Here is a 25,192-nt window from a genome sequence, read left to right on the forward strand (position 1 = left end):
AATATATAAACTTAAAAAGCCAGTAAATATTCCAAATAAGATGAAACATATATGCATGGTAGCATCGAAAGCCTTAGGCTTTTTAGAGAATCACACTCATAGCCATTGACTCATTAGAGAATAGTAACGATTTCTAATAGGGAGACGCTTCTCTCTCTCTCTCTCTCTCTCTCTCTCTCTCTCTCTCTCTCTCTCTCTCTCTCTCTCTCTCTCTCTCTCTCTCTCTCTCTCTCTCTCTCTCTACGTATAATATGTGTGTATATATGTATGGTGACAGATCACTTTATTCCATCCAGCCCTTTAAATTGAGCCATCTAAAAAGGACAGGAACCTCCTCGTGATCCTCCTTGTGTCCACAACCCAACATTTTATTCCGCTTTTCCTCTGTCTTCTACTTCTTCTTCTTCATCCTCTCTTCTTCTCCAAACCCTAATTTTCACAAACCCTCAAAACATTGAATATATATTTTAAGAAATCTTCAGCATATACTTATCATCTCAAATTTGAAGCAAGTACAAATTCCTCTTAGTTTCTTGATCATCTGTTTACAGCCAAAAACACTAATAGATATTCTTCTTACATACACACATATATAGAGATTATATAGGCAATATATATATGGCTTCCTCATCAGAACTAAGCTTGGACTGCAAGCCACAAAGCTACTCTATGCTTTTGAAATCCTTTGGGGAGAATTTTCAGAGCGATCAAACCACACAAAAGCTTGAAGATCTTCTTTCTCGCCTCGAACAAGAACGTCTCAAGATCGATGCTTTCAAGCGCGAGCTCCCCCTTTGCATGCAGCTCCTTAACAATGGTACATATATATCCAGTTACAAATATTTTACATATACATCCATATAGTAGTGTATAATATATATTGAAAATAAAAGACTTAAAACAAGAACAGAAACCTAACTGATAAAATATTATTACATACACCTAGAAGAGTTTTTTATTATCTTACTTTTTCAAAAGATCTTTATTCGTTAATTTAAGAATTTATTTCATAAAAATCAGAGCTTGCTTTTGAATTCTTTGAATCAAAAAAAAAGCTTTTGTTAATTCCTCCCATCCCATCACTGAAATCAATAAATTTAACTAAAGTGATTTTAAAGGTTTTATAGGTTCATGTTAGTTACATCTTTAACTTTCATGTGTTTCAAATTACTTTAATATATTTTCAGCTGTGGAAGTTTACAAACAACAGCTAGAAGCATATCGAGCAAATAACAACAACCAAAGTGTTGTCACAAGACCGGTTCTTGAAGAGTTCATCCCCTTAAGAAACCAACCCGAAAAGGCGAATAATTGGATGACGACTGCTCAGCTTTGGAGCCAACCTGAAACCAAACCTAAAAGCATTGATCAAACTACAGATCAGTCTCCAAAAGACGAGCTTGCTAGTAGTCCAAAACTCGGACATGTTGATGCGAAACAAAGAAATGGCGGTGGTGCTTTTCATCCTTTCTCTAAGGAACAACATTTGCCTGAATTAGCTCTATCTACGGAGGTCAAAAGGTTCTCTCCGACCAATGAACATCCTAATGACCATGGTAATGATGAGAGCATAATAAATAGTGGTAAAAACAACAATAATAATATCAATTCGAATAGCAATGGAGTTTCTTCTACAACAAGTCAAAGTAATAGAAAGGCACGGCGTTGCTGGTCGCCGGATTTGCACAGGAGATTTGTCCAAGCTCTTCAAATGCTTGGTGGTTCTCAAGGTACAAATTAGTAACTTGTTATAATTATGTTTTAGGTTGCTGTAGGTTCAACATGGGTAGTTCCACATAATTATATACAACTCTGAAGTTATTTTTAAGAATCACAGATAACCTAAATTTCAGTTAGGGTTTTGCTCTGATTTTCAAGTGAGCAAAATATACTAATATGCATCGATTTGCCTTGATTTGACTTTACTATTGTTCATTTATCGGTCGTATATATTATTCTGACATAAAATTAAGTTTTTTAGCTTTTCGGTTGATAAAAGATACAGTAATTAGAATATACTATGGATCAACTTGAGACGATAAAAACTATGATTCATATTCAGTTCTTAATTAAAAGTATAGTGAATTTTCAAGTAATTTTTATTTATTTGATATTTGTATTTTCGATTCAGATTTGGATTCAATTTCAGATTGATGGAATATATTAAAAATAAACATATTAATCCCTTTGCTCAAAAGAAAACGTAACCATATTAACTCAATTAAAATAAAATCTTCATGCTTGAATCGAATTGATTTGATATATTCTGAAATCAATCCATAACTATATGGTGAATTTTTTTTGTATATGTTGTTGCAGTGGCTACACCAAAACAGATAAGGGAGCTGATGAAAGTCGATGGTTTGACCAATGATGAAGTCAAAAGTCATCTCCAGGTAACCTACATCACAAGCCACCACAATATGCTCACTTGTTTGATTAACTTTTTATTAATTATAATTAAGTACTTTATGTTAATTAACAGAAATATCGGCTTCACACTAGAAGACCAAGCCCAAGCCCACAAACATCAGGTGGACAAGGTCCTCATTTAGTGGTCCTTGGTGGCATATGGGTTCCACCAGAGTACACCACTGCACACGGCGGCACTCCAACTCTCTACCACCACCAAGTTCACCACCACCATGGCAACGCGGCGACGCAGCCTCCACAACACTTTTGCTCTTCTCAAGAATTCTACACAACTCCGCCTACACCGCAGCCACTCCATCACCAACACTTCCAAACATTCAACGGCTCATCCGCCGGTGGTGCCACGTCCAACGATTCAGCTCATCATCAGTTAACGGATAGTGCCACCGATGAAGGGAAGTCTCTCGAGAGTGGTGGTGGAGAGGGAAAAGGATTGGCTGCTCTGAGGGAGGAAGGTGAAGATCAGAGTAATATCAATGGAAGCGAAATAACTCTGAAATTCTAAAAACATTCTTCTTGATTAATTAGAGGGAAAGATTATAGGGTTAATTAAGGTTTGTGGGTGGCTATGTGAATGTGACTAAATTCATTGCTTGTATCTCTCTATGTACTTCTGAGTAGAAAAATGAACCGTAGGAGGCAGTGAGTGTTTTATCGAATTTATGATTAACTATCATAGTTGATCTTGTTGAATATTGTGTCACTTAATTAGAAAATCATTGTGTCATTTACTCTTATAACTAGCTAAATAAGATGTACTGTTTTGTCTTCTTTTACTTTAGTTGGTAGCTCATGCTCCTATATTAATATTCTGATAGCATTATGAATTTTTGTAGGCGTTACTCATGCCTAAATTGATAGCGTCAATGTGTTCATTTTTTACTATATCAATTTTTGGTCGATTAAAAGAAAAATGTAGTGAAGTTTATATATCGATGTGAGTTATATAATTACTTAATTAGTTACTGTTTATATGCTGCATCTACATCTGATCCGTTTTCATGTGTTCTCTGATGGACTAGACATGGAGTGGTCCTAGAATGATCAATTATGCACTAAAAATCTAGCGAAATTTTCTTTGATTTTTTGTTACTTGATGTCATAAACAAGTGTAAGCACTACTGAACCTGTATCTATTTTTCAATATTCATATAATCGTATTAAATTAGTATTTGCTGCCTACGACAAGTATTATTTGATGGCAAAATACAATAATTATGAAGAAAAATAGGCTCAAAATTTGGAAGGTGTTTATTAGAGATATGTTGGGCCGAAAGACGTGTATCTTACGGACCAAGACTGTGAAGTCCGTGAAATTCATGAAGACCCTCAGGACTAAAAGGAAAGACTTGAAGAACAAGTTACTCTCAAGATATTTTAGCATATTTACATTAAGTGTTTAGGAAAGTTAGCATTATCTAGTGTTAACATTATGTTAATGTTACCACAATATATATGTATATTGTATTATCTTATCAAAGACAACACAATAATATATCATATTCTATTATACATTAAGTGTTTAGCAAAGTTAGCATTATCTAGTGTTAACATTATGTTAATGTTACCACTATATATATACATATTGTATTATCTTATCAAAGACAACACAATAATATATCATATTATATTATTTAATATATTATTGTGTTGTCTTTGATAAGATAATACAATATGTATATATATAGTGGTAACATTAACGTAATGTTAACACTAGATAATGCTATCTTTCCTAAATCTTTAATGTAAATATTCTAGAATATCTTGAAAGTAACTTGTTCTTCAAGTCTTTCCTTTTAGTCTTGAGAGTCTTCATGGGTTTCACGGACTTCACAGTCTTGGTCCGTAAGATACACATTTTTTGGCCCAACGTATCTCTAATAGTGTTAGAGTCATTTGGATTATGAGAACGCATTTTTGTTGGAAGGTAACTAATTAAGTAATTATACTGTGTAATTGCAGAAAAGAACCAAAAGATAATTACTGAGTGTTACCTTTAATGTAATTAGTTACTTAATTAGTTACAATAAATATAAATATATCTATATATATAAAGTTGATTTTCTTCCTTCTTATGACATGTGGATGAGAGGTTTGTTGACATGTGTCCTCATGTTTGTTTTATAATTTTAAATCCTTCTTCATTTAAATTATTACAATTTGCTCCACCAATTTCTAATTATGTACTACCTAATCTTTCTCATATTTATTGGTCCATAAAATTCAAGAAATAAATAAAAAAATATAAATATATTTTAAATATTTAATTTATTCAGAAATAAAAATAGCATAAACTTTCACCATTTTATTATTTTTACTAATTTTTATTATTTCATTTACAAACTATATATTTATTTCACTATTAATATCATAAGATAATCAAACTAAGAATAAGAAACTAGAGCATCAACGCAAATAACCAAGAAAGCGGGCCAAAGAAAGAATAATAATCGAAAGGCCAAAGCCACCAAGAAGCAAGAAGATATATGCCTAAAGCATTGGAATCACAACCAGTAGCTAAAAGGTAAGAAACACCTCAGAAACTAAACAAGAACATACAAGACGACCATGCAAGTGCAAAACCACAAAGCACTAGATAGAAGGGACCAAAGCTCCAAGAGACTAACTCCGCACACCTATACCAAGAGAAATATAGAAAGTAAAGAAACAACTTGAGAAAGGGAGAATGAAAGACAACCACTGAGAAATCAGGGACTAAACTTGAGACCAGAAATAACCTTCCAAGCCCACATAGCATACACGAACGAAAACATTTTCCAAACCTGAAGTGGCAAACATGGTAAAAGGGAGAGCCACCATAGATGCGATGAAAGCTGCAAAGAGATGCGAGAATAGAGAGGGAAAGAGAGACGAAACGAAATCAGCAAACTATGGAACCGTCCTCGAGCTATAAAAGAAAGCATATAAATCAGAACACCAAAAATAGATCTTGAAAACCAAGACGAACAAAGACACTATTGACGGTAAGCCAACAACGATGAATACAACATCAAAGACGACTAAACTCTGGCCCAACCAAAGAAACAAAGTTCCAAACATCAGCTGAAATCTAAGGAAAAAGAGGACCTGTCAATATTGATTGGAACAGCCTACAATGCCGTGAGAATCAACCGAACAACTGAAAACTCATAAACCTGATCTACAACAAATACCATATAATCTCACAGGTGAAGAAGGCAAGGAAGAACAAGGGAAATAGGTGAATCTTTTTCCGGTGATGGTGAGAAGTATCGCACACCAGAAAGGTAACAAAATACATAGACGGTGACAGCTCAAGGTCAAAATACGGGGATAGGGCAAAAAACACAGTTATAATTAAAAAAAATAAAAGAAAATACAATTTTGATGCTGAAACCGTTAATGTTAGAATCAACAAATGCGTAGATACAAAGTTATTGAAATTAAATATTCTTTTACGTTATAGGCTCACTTCACTACTAACAAGTACTATACACACAAAAACAAATTATTCAAAAAAACAAACACAAAATATATTAATATATCACCTACTACTATAAAACACACTAAAAATACCAAGTAATACTTTTAACAAATAAAAACGACAACAAAATTACATTATCCAAAAAATCATACTCTTAACAATAATAAAACAATATTCGCGCGGACATCCCATAGTTCAGTATAAATTTTTCAAAAAGGGCCACAAAGAAATTGAACTGTGTAATTGCAGAAAAGAACCAAAAGACAATTACTGAGTACTTGGGTTTTATTTTGAACAATAAATAGTGAAATTGTGTAGAAACTGATGAATAAAAATGAGTTTCGAACTAATAATAAATTCGTATATTTTCTGAGCCATTTAGAATACTAATATTGAAAATATATGAAAAAGGTTTTCAAAAAAAAAAAATTAAAAAAAAGCAAAAAGAAAAACGGTTTTAAGTTGAAAACTAGATCTCGACCCGCGCAGGTTTTTGTTTTCATTTATTTTTATATAAATATTTTATTTTCAATTCTAAATTGATATATATTATAATATATATGTGTCTATCAATTTTTAAAACATAATAAGTTTACTGTATATTTTTTTCATTGAATAGATTATTTCAAACTTTTACATGTATTTGTATCTTCTTCTATATATATATTTTCGGATTATTATTTCATTATTAAAATCATAACTATATATATAAAGATTAGTAAAATATTGTTTTATTGTCATATTCAAAGATATTGTAACATTTCACAAATTTAGAAAGTTTTTAAAAAATTAAACTTTTCGCTTCATAGATTTATATTATCGAGTAAATAATTAAACCTTTAGTTTTTGTTTAATTTTTAAAATAAAATATGTAGTTTAAAATTTATTTCCATTGGTTTAAGGTAGTAAAGATTAATCATTGTTAGATAATATGATTTTTGTTATTTAAAAAAAATCTTTATATTTTTAAAAGTTAACATCGACAAATATTTAAATATTTAACATATAAATGTATAGTATTAGTATTACAACATTAAATTATATCTATTTAATTTATACTATCTATAAGTTCAATGAATCATCTATTGTTTAAATCCAATTATTGATAGTCCAATAAAAATTTATTGTAGACCCAAAATTAAAATGATAAGATTATATATTAAATGTAACATGACTTTATAGAAATAGGTCTATTAGGTTCATTTTCTGAAAGATACGCGAGACTCACATTCACATGCTACCTGTTTTTTATTAGTTCGATTTTATTTACATATGAAATTTGATTAAAACGAATTATATTAACATTTTATATGAAAGTACTTATTATTAGTTAGACATTTTTGAGAATTAAGACTATGATGAGTACATTTGATTAAAACGAATTATATTAACATTTTATATAGAAAAAAATTTAAACTTGCATCAATTGATATTCTTAGTTTAATTCTTATTTAAATGATAACTAGGACTGATTACTTAAGGGCAAAAATTTAATATGGTGAAGCCACCAAGGTTCGAGTCTCAGCCATTACGGAATTAATATTTCAGCATCGCCAAAAACAGGAAACCGACATGTGTTAACACGTGACTAGTCTGGACTACTTCTGTGGGGCCAGAATACTTCTGTATAATTCGAAAAAAGTGCATCAATATTGATGTTCTTAATTTAATTATTACTTTAAATGGAAACAAATATATCTTTCAGAAGATAAATCATAGATATTATCAGATTCAAATTAGTATGTTTATCTATATTATTAAAAGAGAAGTACCCATTTGAAAATGTTCTTACTTCATTAATTAAACTCCCTATTTTTTTTTGCTTGTCTTTTTCAGTTGCATTTATGAAATATCCTAAAACGAATAAAACTACCTAATTTATTACTTGTCTTTTCAGTTACATTAATGAAATATGCTTAAATGAATTTAAACTTTCTATTTTATTGTTTGTCTTTTTCAGTTACCTTAATGAAATATCCTTAAATAAATTTGGACATAATGTCATTTAATCAAGCAAAAAAACTCATGAGTTATCCTTACGTGCATAATTTTAATAATGGAGATTTTTAAAAACGTGCATCATTAAAATGTTACCTAAAACATGCAGCACTAATATATAACATGCATCAATAAAACTAGAATTTGACTCACACAATTGTACGGATATTATTTTCAGTTGATTAAATTTAAAAATAATTATTTATTCAAAAAATATTTAAGAATGGCTATGTTTTAAAAAATTATATGGTATTATTTGCTCATAACTCATTTGTCATTTGATAAATTGTTAGAAAGAAAATTTTAGCATAATATAACTCAGTTGTCATTTGCTAAATTTATTGTTTTTATTTATATTTTTTATTATTTAATTATAATATTTTCATTTTATATTTGAAAGATAAATGAATTTTCTTTCAAACAATATTTTTGTAAATGTATTTTTTAAAAAATAATCAATTAAAATTGTTATTATCATTGAATATCATTATTTTTTACATAATTTGAGTTTTCGTTTACATCAAAACTTATCATATTTTAGGATAATTTTAATTTAAAATGTAATTTTCACATTTTTCAAACAAATTCTAAAAATATTTTTTTAATATTTTGTTATAATTGTGAAAAAAATATTGAGTTGCATTTCAAATAAAAAGGTAAAGATATTAAAAATATTCTTATTAAAATATGTAAAATTTAATATAGTTTTAAGGAAATGGTCAAAATAAAAAAAATTATACATAAAATAATCATGATTTTTGTTAACTGGGCGGATCATTATTTATATGATATCGCACACGAAAGAAAAAATTCTGTTTTAAAAATTATCTAATTAACTCTATACTCATTTTTTTATATTTTTTATATGATATCACACGTTCGTGAAAAAATAGATAGTTTAAGGTGCAAAAAAAAATATTTACTTAATGAATATAATATGAATGAATATTACAAATACATCATTTAATAAAATAAATAATTAAAAACTGAAAATTCATATCCGCGTTAGGGTCTAGTTAACTTTTAAAAGTATCACAAAGTGTAGTAATTTGGAAAATTTGAGCATTTCATTAAATATTGTCATTTGACTAAAAAATATTCTAGTTATTCTTTTTATATAAAAATACTCTGGTTATACAGTAACTTTTTATATTATTTCATTATTTTCTTACTTTGTCTTCATCTTTTTGAACTTTAGTTTTGTCGTACTATATTAATTTTGTTGACATTATTACCTTTATAGTTAAATTATGTGGTGAATTTACCATTTAAAGATACTCTATCTGTTGTTAAAGATAGTATAATATACATATGAAAGGCAGTTACAAAAAAAAAATATACATATGAAAGCTAATATTTAATAGCGAAACTGAACAAGACAACCCTCTACTTTAACCAACCAAAAAAAAGATAATGAAACCGAACCAAAATCATTTACCATAAAAGTTTTAATATTGCAAAGAAATAAAGTTACGATCATACCAAGAAAACAGAACCTGCGGGCTGCAGAAACCATCAAACCGATGTTGGGTTAACTCTTGACCCGACACTTGGGTTAATAATTACCGTTTAAAGGTATAAAACAAAAAATATTGCGACTTGTGAAATGCTCCGTAGTTATGAATAGTAATACGAAAGGAAAGTATTTATTAATTACCAAACATGGAATGCAGCGTGCACCAAGTGACCAACCATACATGACTACATGGCCAACTGGCCAATGTCAGCATTAACGCATTACGCAAAATATTTTCTGAAATGTGTAAATTCTCAACTTTCTTTGTCCATCGTACATTGTTTAGATGGACCATTAATCAAAATAATTTTCATTTTTCATAATACCTTTATGGTTTCACGATCGAGTCACGATTACTTTGGTTATGCTGTTAGTATATATTTTGACTAAAGGAATAATTAAATCGCACCAACCGAAAAATTATACAATTACAATTTTGGCATTAAAATATACAGATAAATTCTCAGAAATTTAGCATGGACCATATACATTTCTTGACAGTTTGGAGACATTAAAAATATCAGAATCTTGTCTATGGTTAAACCTCGGAACTGGAGACACGGTATGGTCTTTATAATATCGTCACTTTTATTTATAAACTCTTCTTTCTCTCATCATAGTCTTAACTCTCTCCTTCTCTCTCAACATTGGATTGTATCTTTAGCTTTGGTCCTGAGAAAAGCTTGCTTTTGTAATTCATCATGAGAATGCTTCTTGGTCTCTTGTTTCTCTTGGCCTTAACCGGTAACTCACGTAAGTTTCTCTTTCTGGTTTCTTTTGCCACCGTCTCTCTATTTCTTCAGTAAAAGAAAATATTATTTTCAATATGGTCCAATCACAATGATCTTCTCAAAATAACCCTTTTAATCCAAATCATATACTGTTCTTGAAGTTTCAAGCTTCAAACCGTTTTTCCTCTATCTGTTTTCTAGGTGCAACTTACTGTCTATGCAAAGATGGAGTTGCAGAGAAAGATCTTCAAACGTCCATAGACTATGCATGTGGAGTTTTAGGAGACTGTAATCAAATCCATGAGAAAGGTCCTTGTTACCAACCAAACAATGTCAAGGGCCATTGTGATTGGGCAGTGAATAGCTATTTCCAAAGAGCCGGTCAAGTTCCTGGAAGCTGTAATTTCTCAGGAACTGCTACTACCAGTCCAAATCCTCCTTCAAGTAACTCCTTTAATAAATAATAAACTAAACTTTTAAATTCTAAATTTGTTGGGTTGATGAACTAAAAAGCTCTGCAATCTTTTTTTGATAATTTCCTTTGTTTTGTAGCTGTGGTTACTGGTTGCATCTATCCTTCAAGTCCTGGGTATGTTTACTGAATTAACTTCCATTAATCTCGTTAGATTTTCCCAAAAAAGAGAAAGCAATTTTTAATTTTAATTACATTTTTGATTCTTTATTCCTTCCACACCATCAACACACTAGCCACCAACCACTTTCTACAGCTACATTGACAATAAAAGTTCCTTTTCGTTTCTTTATTTTCAAGATTTGGTACGAGACATTCTGTTTGGTTTAAAACTTGTTTATGATAACGTGACTTAAAAGTTTTGTTATTTTTTTCCTACTTTGTATTACAGAAATGCAGGGACAGGAGCTCCAGGGACACCGACCTTTCCAGGACCTCCTGCGTTTGGTCCGACCGGAGGTTTTGATCCTTCAGGGAATGATGCTTTGAGTTTGATCACTTCAATAGCACTCACACTTGGTTTCTCCGTCATTGTGTTTCTATAAAAGGGCATTAGTATGACTAGAAAGTGGGGTTTTTAAGGATTTAGATCTACGGATGAAGTTTTGCCACGTATGAATGCAAGTTCTTTGAGGCAGACATCCAGGGTTGCTTTTCTTTATGTTAGGCTTTTTCTAATTTCTGTTTGTTTCTTTCTTTCATGTACATGCAATGCAATGTAAGTAAGAGTTAATAGAATCTTTCTTTTTAAGTGTTATATGCTTACTGAAGATAATATTTAACATAATGAGAATTGACTGTAAAGTTATTGTGGCTTAAAGATTTTGTGGACTTGGTGAATGGGTTGGAAGAGATCTATGATTGGACAAAGTAAACGTAACTTCAAAACCCAATAAAACATGTTTATAAACAAATTGATTCTAGCAATTGGGAAGCTTCATTGTACCAAACCAAAATCATACCAAAGTACTAGAACTCATCTGGTTTTCAACCTAATAAAACATTATATTGTGATGAACCAAAAGTTTTCTAGGCCGATCAAGTCAGTTTTATATGTAAAATTGGTCCTGAGTTGTAAAGGTCATGCAAAACATGATAGAGTTTTGACCGGTTCTGTTAGGATCTGTTCTGCAGCTCCCATTCACTTCAGCAAGTTTACATTGACATCATTGAGGTACTTTAGCAGATTGGGAAGCCGTGGTAACCTTAATGGAAACATATAAACTTTGATCTTAACTGCTTGGAAGATTATCTGGACTTAGAAGTTGAAGCTCACTCCTCGAGTTTCTCGAGCTAAAATTCATTGATGCCACACCAAGATGTTCTTCCGGGATAAGGTTTGGCTCTGCGCTATCTCAATTCTCATTCTCTCTTAAAATGAGTTTCATCAATACTATAAAAACAGAATCATTTTTTATCTACGTACAAATTATCTATTTTGGACAATTACATTAATTTAGCTTCTAATTATTTTGCATACAACAAACTTAGTTATTATTAAATATATACCATATCTAACAAATTATTTTAATATTTTCAAAATAAGATATCTAAAATATTCTAAAATATATTTTCTAAGATTACACTTAATAATATATTTTAATAGTTTATATTTAAATGTAAATATATATTTATTTTTGATATTTACTTTTAAATAGTATAATTCGTAATAAATATTAAATATTATTATAAATGAATATTAATTCATTTTTGATTTATAGAATAAGAAATAAAAATTCTATAATATTTATATATACATAATTCATATTCAAAATTAAATTGATTGACCATAAGACACATGAACGTGAGAAGCCTTTTGAAAAAGACACATAAATGTACGAGAATTTTTTTTTTAAACATAAGAGAGCTATGATATGTTTTTTTTGTATTGTGAATAAATTGGTTATTTTCTATAACTTTATTAGGTCACACACAATTCTATTCATTATTAAATCAAAATATTTTAACAATTCTAACCTCATGTCATAAAGTCCTATACTTTATATACACCAGTAATATATTTATAAGTTTATAGAATATACAATTATAAGAATTGAGATTAGTATATTTTAGTTCACACAAAATATTTGTTTGGTTTTTAGAATGAATCTCTTTTAATATTATAGATTAAATAATCACAAGTCAAACAGTTTATTCAAATTTATATAGTATTAAAAAGTATATCATTTTTTCTAAAAATTTACCATCAGATTTATATAGGTTTTTATCGGGCCAGCCATTATCGGATCGTGGATTAATGATGAGCTTTTGAGTTTTTACCAAATTTTATCAGATTTTTACTTATCAGATTTTAACTAAATCCTAATCGGATTATATATAGATCACCAAATTTACCGGTTTGACCACGGGTCTGAGTCTTGTACAAAAACACTGATAAAAAATATTAACAACCCTACAAATCTATACTAAGTAAATCTTATGTCTCAGAAACTCAAAAAATGTAACTCTTATAAAATATACACAAAATATAAAAATGACGTTGTAAAACAAAGTGTACATAAAAATCTTAAATAAACTAATTGATAAATTATATAATTTTAAACGAAAAATCATTTTCTTCTTTGATATAATACAAATTTGTAACTTATAATGTACATCAAAACCATAAAATTAATTTATATCTAAAATTATTATTATTATCGGAAGAAAATCCGCGCTTTCGAAACGCGGATAAAGATTAAAGCTTATTCGTGTAAACTTTAACCCATTTTATCAGATTCAAAGCTTCCATTGTATACTGACTCTGTGTTCCAGTTCAAGTCAAATAGTCCACATCTTTTATTAATAAAACAGTAAAATCATTTTTCAACTTGCAATTTTTATAAATATCTATTTGAATCATGAATTAATTTCTTTTGATTGTTATTTCGTAAAATTTAATGGCATGCAACTATAATAATAAAACCATTGTTTTAACGGCTTCGAAATTAAAGCAATTTAAACATTTCTATAGTTTTCCGATCACTGTTATATAGTCTAACAAACTAGATCATAAACAGTGTGCTGAAGGAGGGACGACTTCAATCATATTTGGCCTTAGGAACACCTGCTTGGCTGCATGATAGAATCCACAGCGAATCTACAGGAAGCGACTAACTGTTCTTTCCTTTAAGATGTTTGTCATTTCCTTCTTGCTTTAAGTTTATTTCATATTGGTGGACTGGGTTCTAGTCACACCTAAACTCGTGCTTTGTTAGTTTCGAACCTTTTTGCACGTTAAAAAAACATTTACAATTTTGGTTATAAATTAATTTAATAAAAATATTTTATTTTAAGAATAATTTCATTCATCATATTCAATTTATGTTGATTTTATTAATTCAATTTCGTGGCTACCATTTACAGTCTAAATGTCAAAGTGACAACAATTAGAAAAAAAAACTTATTCGGATACTAAGTTTAACCATACCTGGCTTTTTGTTCTAAGAGTTTTTGTGTGTAGAATGTTTTTTATTTGTTAGTATACTTATTTTTTGAGATCTGAACTACATTTATATGTAAGATGAAATACACAAAAGGAAACGTTAGAACATAAAATTCAAAGGTAAATAATAAATTCTAGAAATTAATATCAAAAAAACCCCAACAACAATTAACTTGTATGATAATGAATATTAAATTAATTCAAAAGAAAACAAACTGTTTTGTACAAACTAAGTTGATTTGCTTTAAAGACAGAATGAATTTAAACTATTAACGTTAAGAACTTAACAAGATACGTATTAATTGATACAAAATGCCATTCAGTTCTAGTTAGATTTTTTTGAAAAGATACTTTCTCTTGTAAGTACACATAGTAATTTTGTTATATTTGACACTAGGGATTTTTCGGCGCGTAGTGCCGGATTTTGATGGATAATATATGTTCTAGTGAATTTTAAACTAATTTTATGATCCTGGAAAATAAAATATTCATCCAACATATGAAGATGCATAAATTTTCTTTCACTCCTGCATCATTGTTTTTAAAATGATTTAAAAAGAAAAGAAATTTCCAATATATGTATAAGCATATATTAGCATTTTTATCATAGTATTTTGTAACATTTTATATTAATATTTGTTGCTTTTGAAAGAAATTATAATAATTAGATATAGTGTTCCTACATTTTTAAAAGTGAGATATGTATACTAGCTAGACACATCTCATTTAATTTTCGAATGAACCATTTGACAGTTAAAAATGGACTGCTTTTGTTACAATGAAGCTATAATATGGTATAGACCAAACAACTACTATTAAACATAATCACATCTTTTGGCCAAACTACAATTTATTAAAATAAAAGTAAGTTTATCCCCCACGAAGTGAGGTCAATTTTAGAGAGAAAATAGTTGATTTTACCAATGTAACAAGCCTCAAATATGATTGAAAAAGCAAGCTTTAGAAAAGCTACTAAAATGGTAAATATCGAAGAAAATGTGGCTAATCTCCTTGATGTATCCTAAGCTTGCAACATTCTAACTAACACCGGCGAATTAGACAACATGAATGCCTTAAAATTGAGACAAAACACGAAGAACACTTTGTTTTTCATTAGGAAGAATACAATACGTATAAAACATACATAAATGATATAACATACTTGTTCATATAGATGCATAGCTACTAATTTGGTTTGCAGATTCTATATGAGTCTGTTTACATTGTTGACAAAAAATGATATAACATATACTCTTATGTTAATCTAAAACATATTTTGTTTACACTCTTTATTTATTTATTTGCAAGGATCAAAGTTTAGTTATATATTTATTTTTGAGAACTTTTTTATTGTTATGGAAGCGTCGTATTGCAAACGGGGGAGGCGCAGAATTTGTTGACTTTAATATCATTATGGGTCCCGTTGTCACTATGCATGTACAGTAACTTTACTTTTCATTTCTATATAAACGATCGTTTCGATCGTTTGTAAGACACACCGTCCTTCTCCTTCTAATAACACATCCTCTCTTCTTATCAGTGTTATCTTCTTCGTACGAGTATAAAATTTTGCCCTTATTTAAATTCCTGCGATATAATAAAATACCAGTTTTTTTATAACACGTTATCAGCACGATCACTCTGCGATTCGGTAAAATTTATTTATATCATTTATACCATGTTATAATGGTCGGTATACCGCCTCTACTATTATTTATATCATGTTATAATGGTCGGAATACCGCCTATATTATTTACTAGTAATTTAATTTATTTATTGGTCGGCCGAGCCGCCTTATATTCTGTTTATTATTTATTGGTCGGCCGAGCCGCCTTATATTCTGTTTATTATTAATTGGTCGGCCGAGCCGCCGTATAATTTATTTATTACTCTGCATTGATCGGCTGAGCCGTCGCATGATATGTTGTCATAACATAAATATTTCATTGCCATAATTTTTTTTTACTTTTATGAAATTTTATAGATTTGATTGACTGTTTAATACGATATTTTCAGACTGATTTTTGGTGCACTCGATTTAACACCAACGGTCACAAAGAAATTTTTTCAAAAATTTTCCCTTTCTCCAACGGTCATGAACAGTAATTTTCATCTATAAATACAACTCTTTTCACTCCATTTCATCATCCAAAACATTTCATCTTCTCTCAAAAATTTCAAATCGCTCTCCTCCGATTTTTCATTTCAAGAAAGATGATTCGCGCACTTTTGTTTTTATGTGCCATTTTTATTTGTGTTTCTATTTATGGTTTATTCGTTGGAGAATTTACTCCGAGTGAATTTAAGATGAATATCAGTTTAATTTTCTTTACATCGCTTCTCCTTGTAATTGCTTGCATGATTAATGTAAACGGTTCCTTTTAATATGAATAATATTCTAATAATTTTTATTTATGTGTTTTAGAAATACAAATGGCAAACATCGAGAAACTCCAGTTCCCGGCTCTGAAAGTAACCGGCGAAAACTATGTCAGATGGGTCACAAATGTGAAACCTTATCTTGTAATAAAAAAGATAACTGAAGCGATAAAAGTCGGTAACAAATCGCCACCCGAGCATATAGCCGAAGCGATAATCTTCCTGAAGAAGCACTTAGATGAGAATCTAACTCACGACTATGGAGACGTTGAGGACCCAGCCGTACTATGGCAAGCCTTGAAAGACAGATTCGATAATCAAAAGGAAACCAATCTCCCTCACGCTCTTGAAGAGTGGAAAACCCTGAGGTTTCAGGATTTCCAAAGGGTTAGAGATTACAATTCCACTATCTTGAGGATAGTTGCACAATTAAAATATTGTGGTAACCCTGTCACCGAAGCAGAAATGCTTGACAAGACATACAATACTTTCCACAAAGAACACAACGTCTTATCCCGAATTTACAGAAAATGTGGGTACACCAAATTTTTTGAATTGATGGTAACACTCATGTTGGCTGAAAAGAACGATGAGTTACTAATCAAAAACCATAATTCCCGACCTACGGGAGCCAAGGCATTTCCCAAAGTGAATGCTACGGCGGTAGAATATTCGGGAAGGAGAAACCAGACCAACCGAGGTCGTGGTCGGCGTTTCAACAACAAACGTGGAAAGCCTTACTATCCTAAAACTATTAGATCTAACAAATGGGTTATATCTGAACAACCTCCTAAAGGCAAAGAAACCGAAGAGGATACCACAAAGAAAAGTGAGACTGTATGTTACAGATGTGGATGTAAAGGACATTGGTCCCGTACCTGTCGTACTCCCCCACATTTGTGCAAGTTATATCAAGAGTCCGTAAAAGGAAAGGCTAAAGAGGTGAATCTCACGGAAAACGTTGAAGGGACCTCATACCTTGAATCCTCTGATTTCGCAAATGAGCTGGAATAGAATACTCTTGAAGAGTACAAAAATGTTTCTAATAAGACTACTAAAAAGTCCTCATTTGTAATGTATAATAATTATGTTTTTCAAAGAATAATGTTGTTTTAACAACAATATATGTATAATTATTGTGTGTTTTCTTTATATAATCAATGAATAAATTTCACGTTTCACTGTTGTTTAATGTTTATGATAATTTCATAAATGGATCAAAACGCAAATGGAACAAACTCTAAGAAAGAGATTCAAGAGATATGTATACTAGATAGTGGAACAACGCACACTATCTTGAGAAAAAATATATATTTCTCAGATATAAAACCAAAAAGAATTACTGTCAATACAATATCAGGTCCTGCAGACGTGATTGAAAGAAATGGTAAAGCAAACTTTACATTGCCAAATGGAACAAAAATTTTCATAAATAATGCACTATATGCTCCAAATTCCAGAAGAAATTTGTTGAGTTTTAAAGACATATATCGTCAAGGATATGATACTCAGTCTGTAACTGAAAATGGAAAGAAGTGTATATATATAACTTCTGATAAATTTGGCAAAAGACACATATTGGAAAAGTTTCCAGAACTTCCTTCGGGATTACACCATACTTATATCAATGCAATGGAATCAAATTTTATGGTAAAACAAAATCCAGAAGATTTTAATTTATGGCATGATCGCCTCGGTCACCCGGGCACCACAATGATGCGTAGAATCATAGAGAGCTCACATGGTCATTCACTGAAAATCCAGGAGATTTCTCAAGGGAATAAAATGAAATGTGTTGCATGTTCTCTAGGAAAATTGATCGTAAGGCCATCGCCAACCAAAATCGATAAAGAATCACCAAAGCTCCTTGAAAGAATTCAAGGTGATATATGTGGACCTAGCCCTGGGACGGATCCGGATATCCGGAAAATTTAGGGTATCCGGATCCGGATCCGTGGATTTAATATCCGGATCCGGATTCGTGGTTTCCGGATATCCGGGTTTCGGATATCCGTCTCGATATTCTATTATCCGCGGATATCCGGACCCGGATCCGTCAAAAAAATTAAAAATAATTTTTTTAACAAAAAATACTAATTTTTTTAACAAAAAATACTAATTTTTTTAACAAAAAATACTAATTTTTTTAACAAAAAATACTAATTTTTTTAACAAAAAATACTAATTTTTTTAATATAATACATAAATTAAATATTTATAAATATATTTATATATGTTTATAATATTGTAAAAACTAAAAGATAATATTATAAGATTAGTTCATGTATAAATATTAATATATCAAATATAAATATTAATAAAATTTAAAAATTTAATGTATTTTAAAAATACGGATCCGGATCCGGATATCCGGACCTAAAAATTAAGATATCCGGATCCGGATTCGGTTTGCACGGATCCAAGATTTTACTATCCGGATTCGGATTCGGGCACTCCGGATATCCTATTTTCGGAGCGGATCCGGAGTGGATCTCGGATCGAATTCGGATCTCGGATAATAAGTCCCAGGCCTACGTGGACCGATACATCCACCATGTGGACCATTCCACTATTTTATGGTATTAATTGACGCATCCAGTAGATGGTCACACGTTTGTCTATTATCATCTCGAAACATGGCATTTGCGAGATTTCTAACTCAGATAATCAAACTGCGGATACAGTTCCCTGATTATAATATTAAACAAGTTAGATTAGACAACGCTGGTGAATTCACATCCCAAGCATTCAATGATTATTGTATGGTAACGGGAATTGAAGTTGAACATTCTGTGGCTCATGTTCATACGCAAAATGGTTTGGCTGAATCTTTAATTAAGCGTCTGCAACTGATTGCAAGACCATTGATCATGAGATCAAAACTTCCAACCTCTGTATGGGGACATGCTATTTTGCACGCAGAAACACTCATTCGAATCAGACCGAGTGCATACCACAAGTATTCCCCACTACAATTAGCGTTTGGTCGAGAACCAAATATTTCCCATTTAAGAATCTTTGGTTGTGCAGTATATGTGCCTATAGCACCACCACAACGAACAAAGATGGGACCACAAAGAAGGTTGGGAATATATGTTGGTTGTGACTCTCCATCAATTATAAGATACCTAGAACCACAGACTGGTGACGTCTTTACAGCACGTTTTGCTGATTGTCATTTTGACGAAAATGTATTCCCAGTTCTAGGGGAGAAAACAAAAATGTTGAAAGTGATATAAAATGGAGTGTACCATCATTGTTATATCTTGATCCTCCTACTAAAGAGTCAGAACTAGAAGTTCGACGAATTATGCATTTACAGAGTATAGCTAACCAGCTACCTGATGCATTTGCAGATACCAAGACGGTAACTAAATCTCATGTACCAGCTGCAAATGCTCCTGCTCGTATCAAAATGCCAAATGAACAAGAAAATGAGGATGACACACGAGAGCCAAAAACACGCCTGAAGCGTGGTAGACCTGTTGGTTCTAAGGATAAGAATCCTAGGAAACAGAAGAAAGCTGAAATATATGATGCACCCAAAATAGCAGAAAATATTTTGGAAGAAATAAATGATAAGGACTCTGATGAATCCGAGCATCATGAATCGAAAGATAATCATGAGATTTCTATTAATTACATCCATAATAAAAGGATATGGAAAAGGAATGAAAATGATGACATTGGTGATGTTTTCTCATATCTTATGTCAAATGAGGTACATGAAGATACCGATGATCCAGAACCGAAATCCATATATGAATGTCAAAAGAGACATGATTGGAATAAATGGAAAGAAGTAATACAAATCGAACTTGATTCGCTTAGCAAACGAAAAGTGTTTGGATCTATTGTACTCACACCTGAAGATGTGAGACCAGTTGGGTACAGATGGATTTTCGTTCGAAAACGAAATGAGAAAAATGAGATTACAAGGTATAAAGCTCGCCTTGTAGCCCAAGGATTTTCTCAAAGACCTGGTATTGATTATGAGGAAACATATTCTCCTGTAATGGATGCGATCACATTTAGATTCCTGATGAGTCTAGCCGCTGATAAAAATCTTGAGATGCGTCTCATGGATGTTGTTACAGCTTATCTATATGGATCATTAGATACTGATATCTACATGAAAGTTCCTGATGGATTTAAAATGCCAGAAGCATTAAGTTCCAAACCTAAAGAGTTATGTGCAATAAAATTGCAAAGATCATTATATGGGTTAAAGCAATCTGGACGTATGTGGTATAATCGTCTCAGTGATCATTTAATAAAAGAAGGATATGTGAATGACCCTATATGCCCATGTGTTTTCATCAAGAAAACAATATCCGGATTTGTAATAATCGCAGTATATGTCGATGATCTTAACATCATCGGAACTCAAAAGGAAATACAAAAGGCATCCGACTATCTCAAAGGAGAATTTGAGATGAAAGACCTAGGACAGACACAGTATTGTCTTGGCCTACAAATAGAACATTCACAAAATGGTATATTTGTGCATCAATCCACATACACTAAAAGAGTGTTGAAACGATTTAACATGGATAAATCAACTCCTCTTAGCACCCCGATGGTCGTTAGGTCACTTAATATTGAAAGTGATCTATTTCGACCACCTGAGGAGAAAGAAGAAATACTTGGTCCGGAAGTACCATATCTAAGTGCAATTGGAGCGCTGATGTACCTTGCAAATTGTACACGGCCTGATATATCATTTGCTGTGAATCTTTTGGCAAGATTCAGCTCATCTCCAACTCGAAGACATTGGAATGAGATTAAACATGTTTTTCGTTACCTCCAAGGGACCATTGATTTAGGTTTGTTTTATCCTAAAAGTTCAAAAGGTCAAATGGTTGGTTTTGCAGATGCAGGATATCTTTCAGATCCACACAAAGCCCGATCGCAAACAGGATACATTTTTACGATCGGAGGCACTGCTATATCTTGGCGTTCCCAAAAACAAACGCTCGTGGCTACTTCTTCAAATCATGCTGAGATCATTGCACTCCATGAAGCAAGTAGAGAATGTGTATGGCTGAGATCAATGAGCCGACACATCTGTTCAAGCAGCGGGATTGGTGAAAATACGGAGCCAACTATTCTATATGAAGATAATGCAGCATGTGTTTCTCAAACAAAGGACGGATATATTAAAAGCGATAGAACAAAGCATATTCATCCGAAGTTCTTCTCATACACTCAAGAGCTCGTAAAGAAGAAAGAGATTGAAGTAAGATATGTCCAATCATGCGACAATGCAGCTGACCTCTTCACAAAATCACTTCTGACTTCGGTATTCAGAAAACATGTTCGTAACATTGGAATGCGTCATCAGAAGGATCTATAACTGCTCATTCGAGGGGGAGCTTATGTAGTTGTACTCTTTTTAACTTACTATGGTTTTTCCCATTGGGTTTTCCTAGAAAGGTTTTTAACGAGGCAACAAAGACGTTAAGCGAGAGTGGATAATAACACCGGTCCCCAAGGGGGAGTGTTATGGAAGCGTCGTATTGCAAACGGGGGAGGCGCATAATTTGTTGACTTTAATATCATTATGGGTCCCACTGTCACTATGCATGCACAGTAACTTTACTTTTCATTTCTATATAAACGATCGTTTCGATCGTTTGTAAGACACACCATCCTTCTCATTCTAATAACACATCCTCTATTCTTATCAGTGTTATTTTCTTCGTACGGGTATAAAATTTTGCCTTTATTTAAATTCCTACGATATAATAAAATACCAGTTTTTTTTATAACATTTATAGCATTATTATTGGTTGTGATTTTTCGTCAAAAATTGTCTCAACACTTTTTTTTAATGTGAACACAATAATAATTGTGTAATAAAGTTTGTTTGTGTCAATAATAACTGATTCAAACAAATACAACAAGTGAAGTTAATGGCTTTATTTGGTGTAGGGTGACAACAAATTGAAATGGGTCCAACAAACTAACACTTACCTATGTGTGCTTTATTATTTTTTTGGAAATTTTACAAGATTAATTTGATTGGCTAACAGAAATGATATCTAGCCTAAACGACCAATATGAATGATTTGTGCATCTGATTTATTCTCCTCCACACACACACACACACATATATATATATATATATATATATATATATATATATCATTGAGGAAGTGTCGGTTTCTAGCATCCTCACATAAGTCACGGGCGTCTATTAGAGTCCAACCATTTTCTGATTTCCATCACCAATATCGATAAGCTTTCTATTCACTAAATCGACAGGTACAACAGCCACGTGGTTATCAAAATTCAACCAAACCTACTAAAGAGAATATAACCAAACCAAAATCGAGTTACAAATATTCTCAAAAGCCGATTGCTTACACTATTTTATACCAAATAAATGGGCTACAATTTAAATCAAACGAATTGGCTCGGTTTTGTCTTCTCTTAAAAACCAACTTCTTTAATTAACATTTACACTACTTCAATATACTTTAATTTGAGTCCAAAACCAAATTCGAATCCAAGGTATACCGGAAAAAAAATTGCCAAATTGAATAGAAACGACGAAGTTAGCTTCTAATTCGGTTTACTCTACTCAATAACCAAAAGAAACTAAACCGAACAAACCGAATCTCTCATTGCTATAAGTTGCACAAAAACAAACTTCTCAGCATTCTCTTTGAACATTTCCTTCAATCTTACTAAGACCCAAAAGCAATAATGGATTCAGAAATAGATGTCGACAACTCTCCAGCTTATCGAGTCTACAAGAGTGGCCGCATCGAGCGTCTCTCAGGAGAAACATTCAAACCACCTTCTCTAACCCCCGAAAACGGCGTCGTTTCCAAAGACACAGTCTATTCCCCGGAGCATAACCTCTCCGTCCGCATATTCCTCCCGGAGAAAGCCTCCGCCACCGGTGAAAAGCTGCCACTCCTCGTCTACTTCCACGGCGGAGGCTTCGTCATCGAAACCGCGTTTTCACCGACTTACCACGCCTTCCTCACATCAACCGTCGCCGCCGCAGATTGCTTAGCGATCTCGGTGGACTACCGTCGTGCGCCGGAGTTTCCGATTCCGGTCCCGTACGGAGACTCGTGGGACGCTCTCAAATGGGTGCTCCCTCACGCCTCCGGAGCCGGACCGGAACAGTGGATAAACAAACACGCCGACTTCGGGAAACTGTTCCTCGCCGGAGACAGCGCCGGCGGAAACATCTGTCATCATCTCGCGACACGTGCGAAGCGAGAGGGGATAGACTCGCTCATCTCCGGTGTCGTCTTGATCCATCCCTACTTCTGGGGGAAGACTCCTGTTGACGAGTTCGAGACGAGAGACGAGACGAAGAGGAGAGGTATTGAAGCGCGTTGGAGAGTCGCGAGCCCGAATAGTGAAGACGGAGTGGATGATCCGCTGTTTAACGTGGTGGGGTCCGAGACGGTTGATCTATCCGGGTTAGGTTGCGGGCGGGTTCTGGTGGTGGTGGCGGGGGATGACACGTTTGCGAGACAAGGTTTGGGTTACGCGGCGAAGCTGGAGAAGAGTGGGTGGGAAGGAGAAGTTGAGGTGATGGAGATTAAAGACGAAGGTCATGTTCATCATTTGAAGAGTCCTGATACTGATAATGCTCGTAAAGTGGTGAACAAAGTTGCAGAGTTTATTAAAAAGTAAGATTGTTGTACTATTGATTTTATATTTTTATATGATGATTATGAATAAATTTGATGCTTATCAGTTTAAACTATGAGCACTATACACCTAGTTGTTTACAACACAACGACTTACAGTCATCTGCTAGTTAATATATACACAGTTGAAACATATGTTGTTATTTTAAACTAAATAAAGGAGTGTAGTAACGGCTGCGAGCGATTTTGGACCACAGGGTGAGCCAATGATCAAATGCGTCAAAATCTACCAGAAGCGAGATAATTCATTGCTTCAGCCTTCAAATATCGCAGAACTATCCAGAAACGCTTTACCACATGGTTGTACTCTTACGTAGCTCATATAAAACGATCTTACTATAAATAGCACGCACGCGTCCAAATTTTTTCTACACGTATGCACTTGAATACATTGCGTGAAGCCACCACAAAAGTCTTCTTCCTCACCTTGCAAAACCGTCTACGTGTCTAGAGGTCTCAAAGATACGCTTGTCTCCGCTTGGCATTACAAAAAAAAAACAAGTTGCATGGCACAAAGTTGGATCAAGCCAGTTTTTGCGCTCTTGTTTAATTCTTACTGTAGAATAGTTCACTTATACGGACCCTATTGGGTACATGTGTTGAGCTATTTTGAAAGGGAGCTTAGAAGATAAGGAGCATCTTCTTTTTATTCGAAGTATGAAGAGATCACTGAGGAGCCTGGTTTTCAAGTCAAGAGACCCGCTGAGTTCTTGAAACCGTCCATTCACGGAGGAAGAGAGCGGATCGGTGGAGTACATCGTGAACTTGTGTACTTTGCCTAGTTTGAGCAGCTTGGAGATTAAAAAGAATGGGACGATTTCCATAACTCGGTAGGATTAGGTCTCTGACTTGTGTCTCAAGTTACCTTATGTTTAAAGCTTAATTCAACATTCTTCCTCCTTTAAGCTTAAACTTGCACATCTTGAACTCCAGTAAGATTTCTCATCTCCTTGAATTTTATTTTACCAAACGATTTTGTGAGGATATCTGCCTTTTGTTCACTTCCAACCATGAAACACAAGATTCTTTGTAAGCGCAATTGCAGATTTATTGTCGACTTTGATGGTTACTCTTT

The 25,192-nt window shown here is 32.5% G+C and overlaps 3 protein-coding genes across 4 annotated transcripts; all 3 read left to right on the forward strand.

The window, feature by feature from the left end:
* Positions 1-319: 319 nt before the first annotated feature.
* LOC106390418 (myb family transcription factor EFM) lies at positions 320-3,203 on the forward strand. The gene is made up of 4 exons (XM_013830870.3): positions 320-817; positions 1,188-1,730; positions 2,320-2,396; positions 2,486-3,203. The coding sequence occupies exons 1-4, from the start codon at positions 619-621 to the stop codon at positions 2,936-2,938; spliced, it is 1,272 nt and encodes a 423-aa protein (XP_013686324.2). The 5' UTR covers positions 320-618; the 3' UTR covers positions 2,939-3,203.
* A 6,695-nt stretch (positions 3,204-9,898) lies between these two features.
* Positions 9,899-11,370, forward strand: LOC106394943 (PLASMODESMATA CALLOSE-BINDING PROTEIN 3). Of its 2 annotated transcripts, XM_013835486.3 has the most exons (5): positions 9,899-9,972; positions 10,075-10,163; positions 10,343-10,585; positions 10,694-10,730; positions 11,005-11,370. In XM_013835486.3, the coding sequence occupies exons 2-5, from the start codon at positions 10,112-10,114 to the stop codon at positions 11,156-11,158; spliced, it is 486 nt and encodes a 161-aa protein (XP_013690940.1). In that variant the 5' UTR covers positions 9,899-9,972; positions 10,075-10,111; the 3' UTR covers positions 11,159-11,370. The 2 variants fall into 2 exon arrangements, with proteins under 2 accessions (XP_013690940.1, XP_013690939.1); XM_013835485.1 differs by having other exon boundaries at positions 9,958-10,163.
* Positions 11,371-23,090: 11,720 nt separating this feature from the next.
* On the forward strand, positions 23,091-25,189 carry LOC106396569 (probable carboxylesterase 7). The gene is made up of 2 exons (XM_013836996.3): positions 23,091-24,096; positions 24,315-25,189. Exons 1-2 carry the CDS (start codon positions 23,150-23,152, stop codon positions 24,325-24,327), a joined length of 960 nt encoding a protein of 319 aa, XP_013692450.2. The 5' UTR covers positions 23,091-23,149; the 3' UTR covers positions 24,328-25,189.
* The last annotated feature ends 3 nt before the right edge of the window (positions 25,190-25,192 follow it).

This window comes from Brassica napus, chromosome C7 (genome assembly GCF_020379485.1).
Source record: "Brassica napus cultivar Da-Ae chromosome C7, Da-Ae, whole genome shotgun sequence".
In the NCBI taxonomy this organism is placed as follows: domain Eukaryota; kingdom Viridiplantae; phylum Streptophyta; class Magnoliopsida; order Brassicales; family Brassicaceae; genus Brassica; species Brassica napus.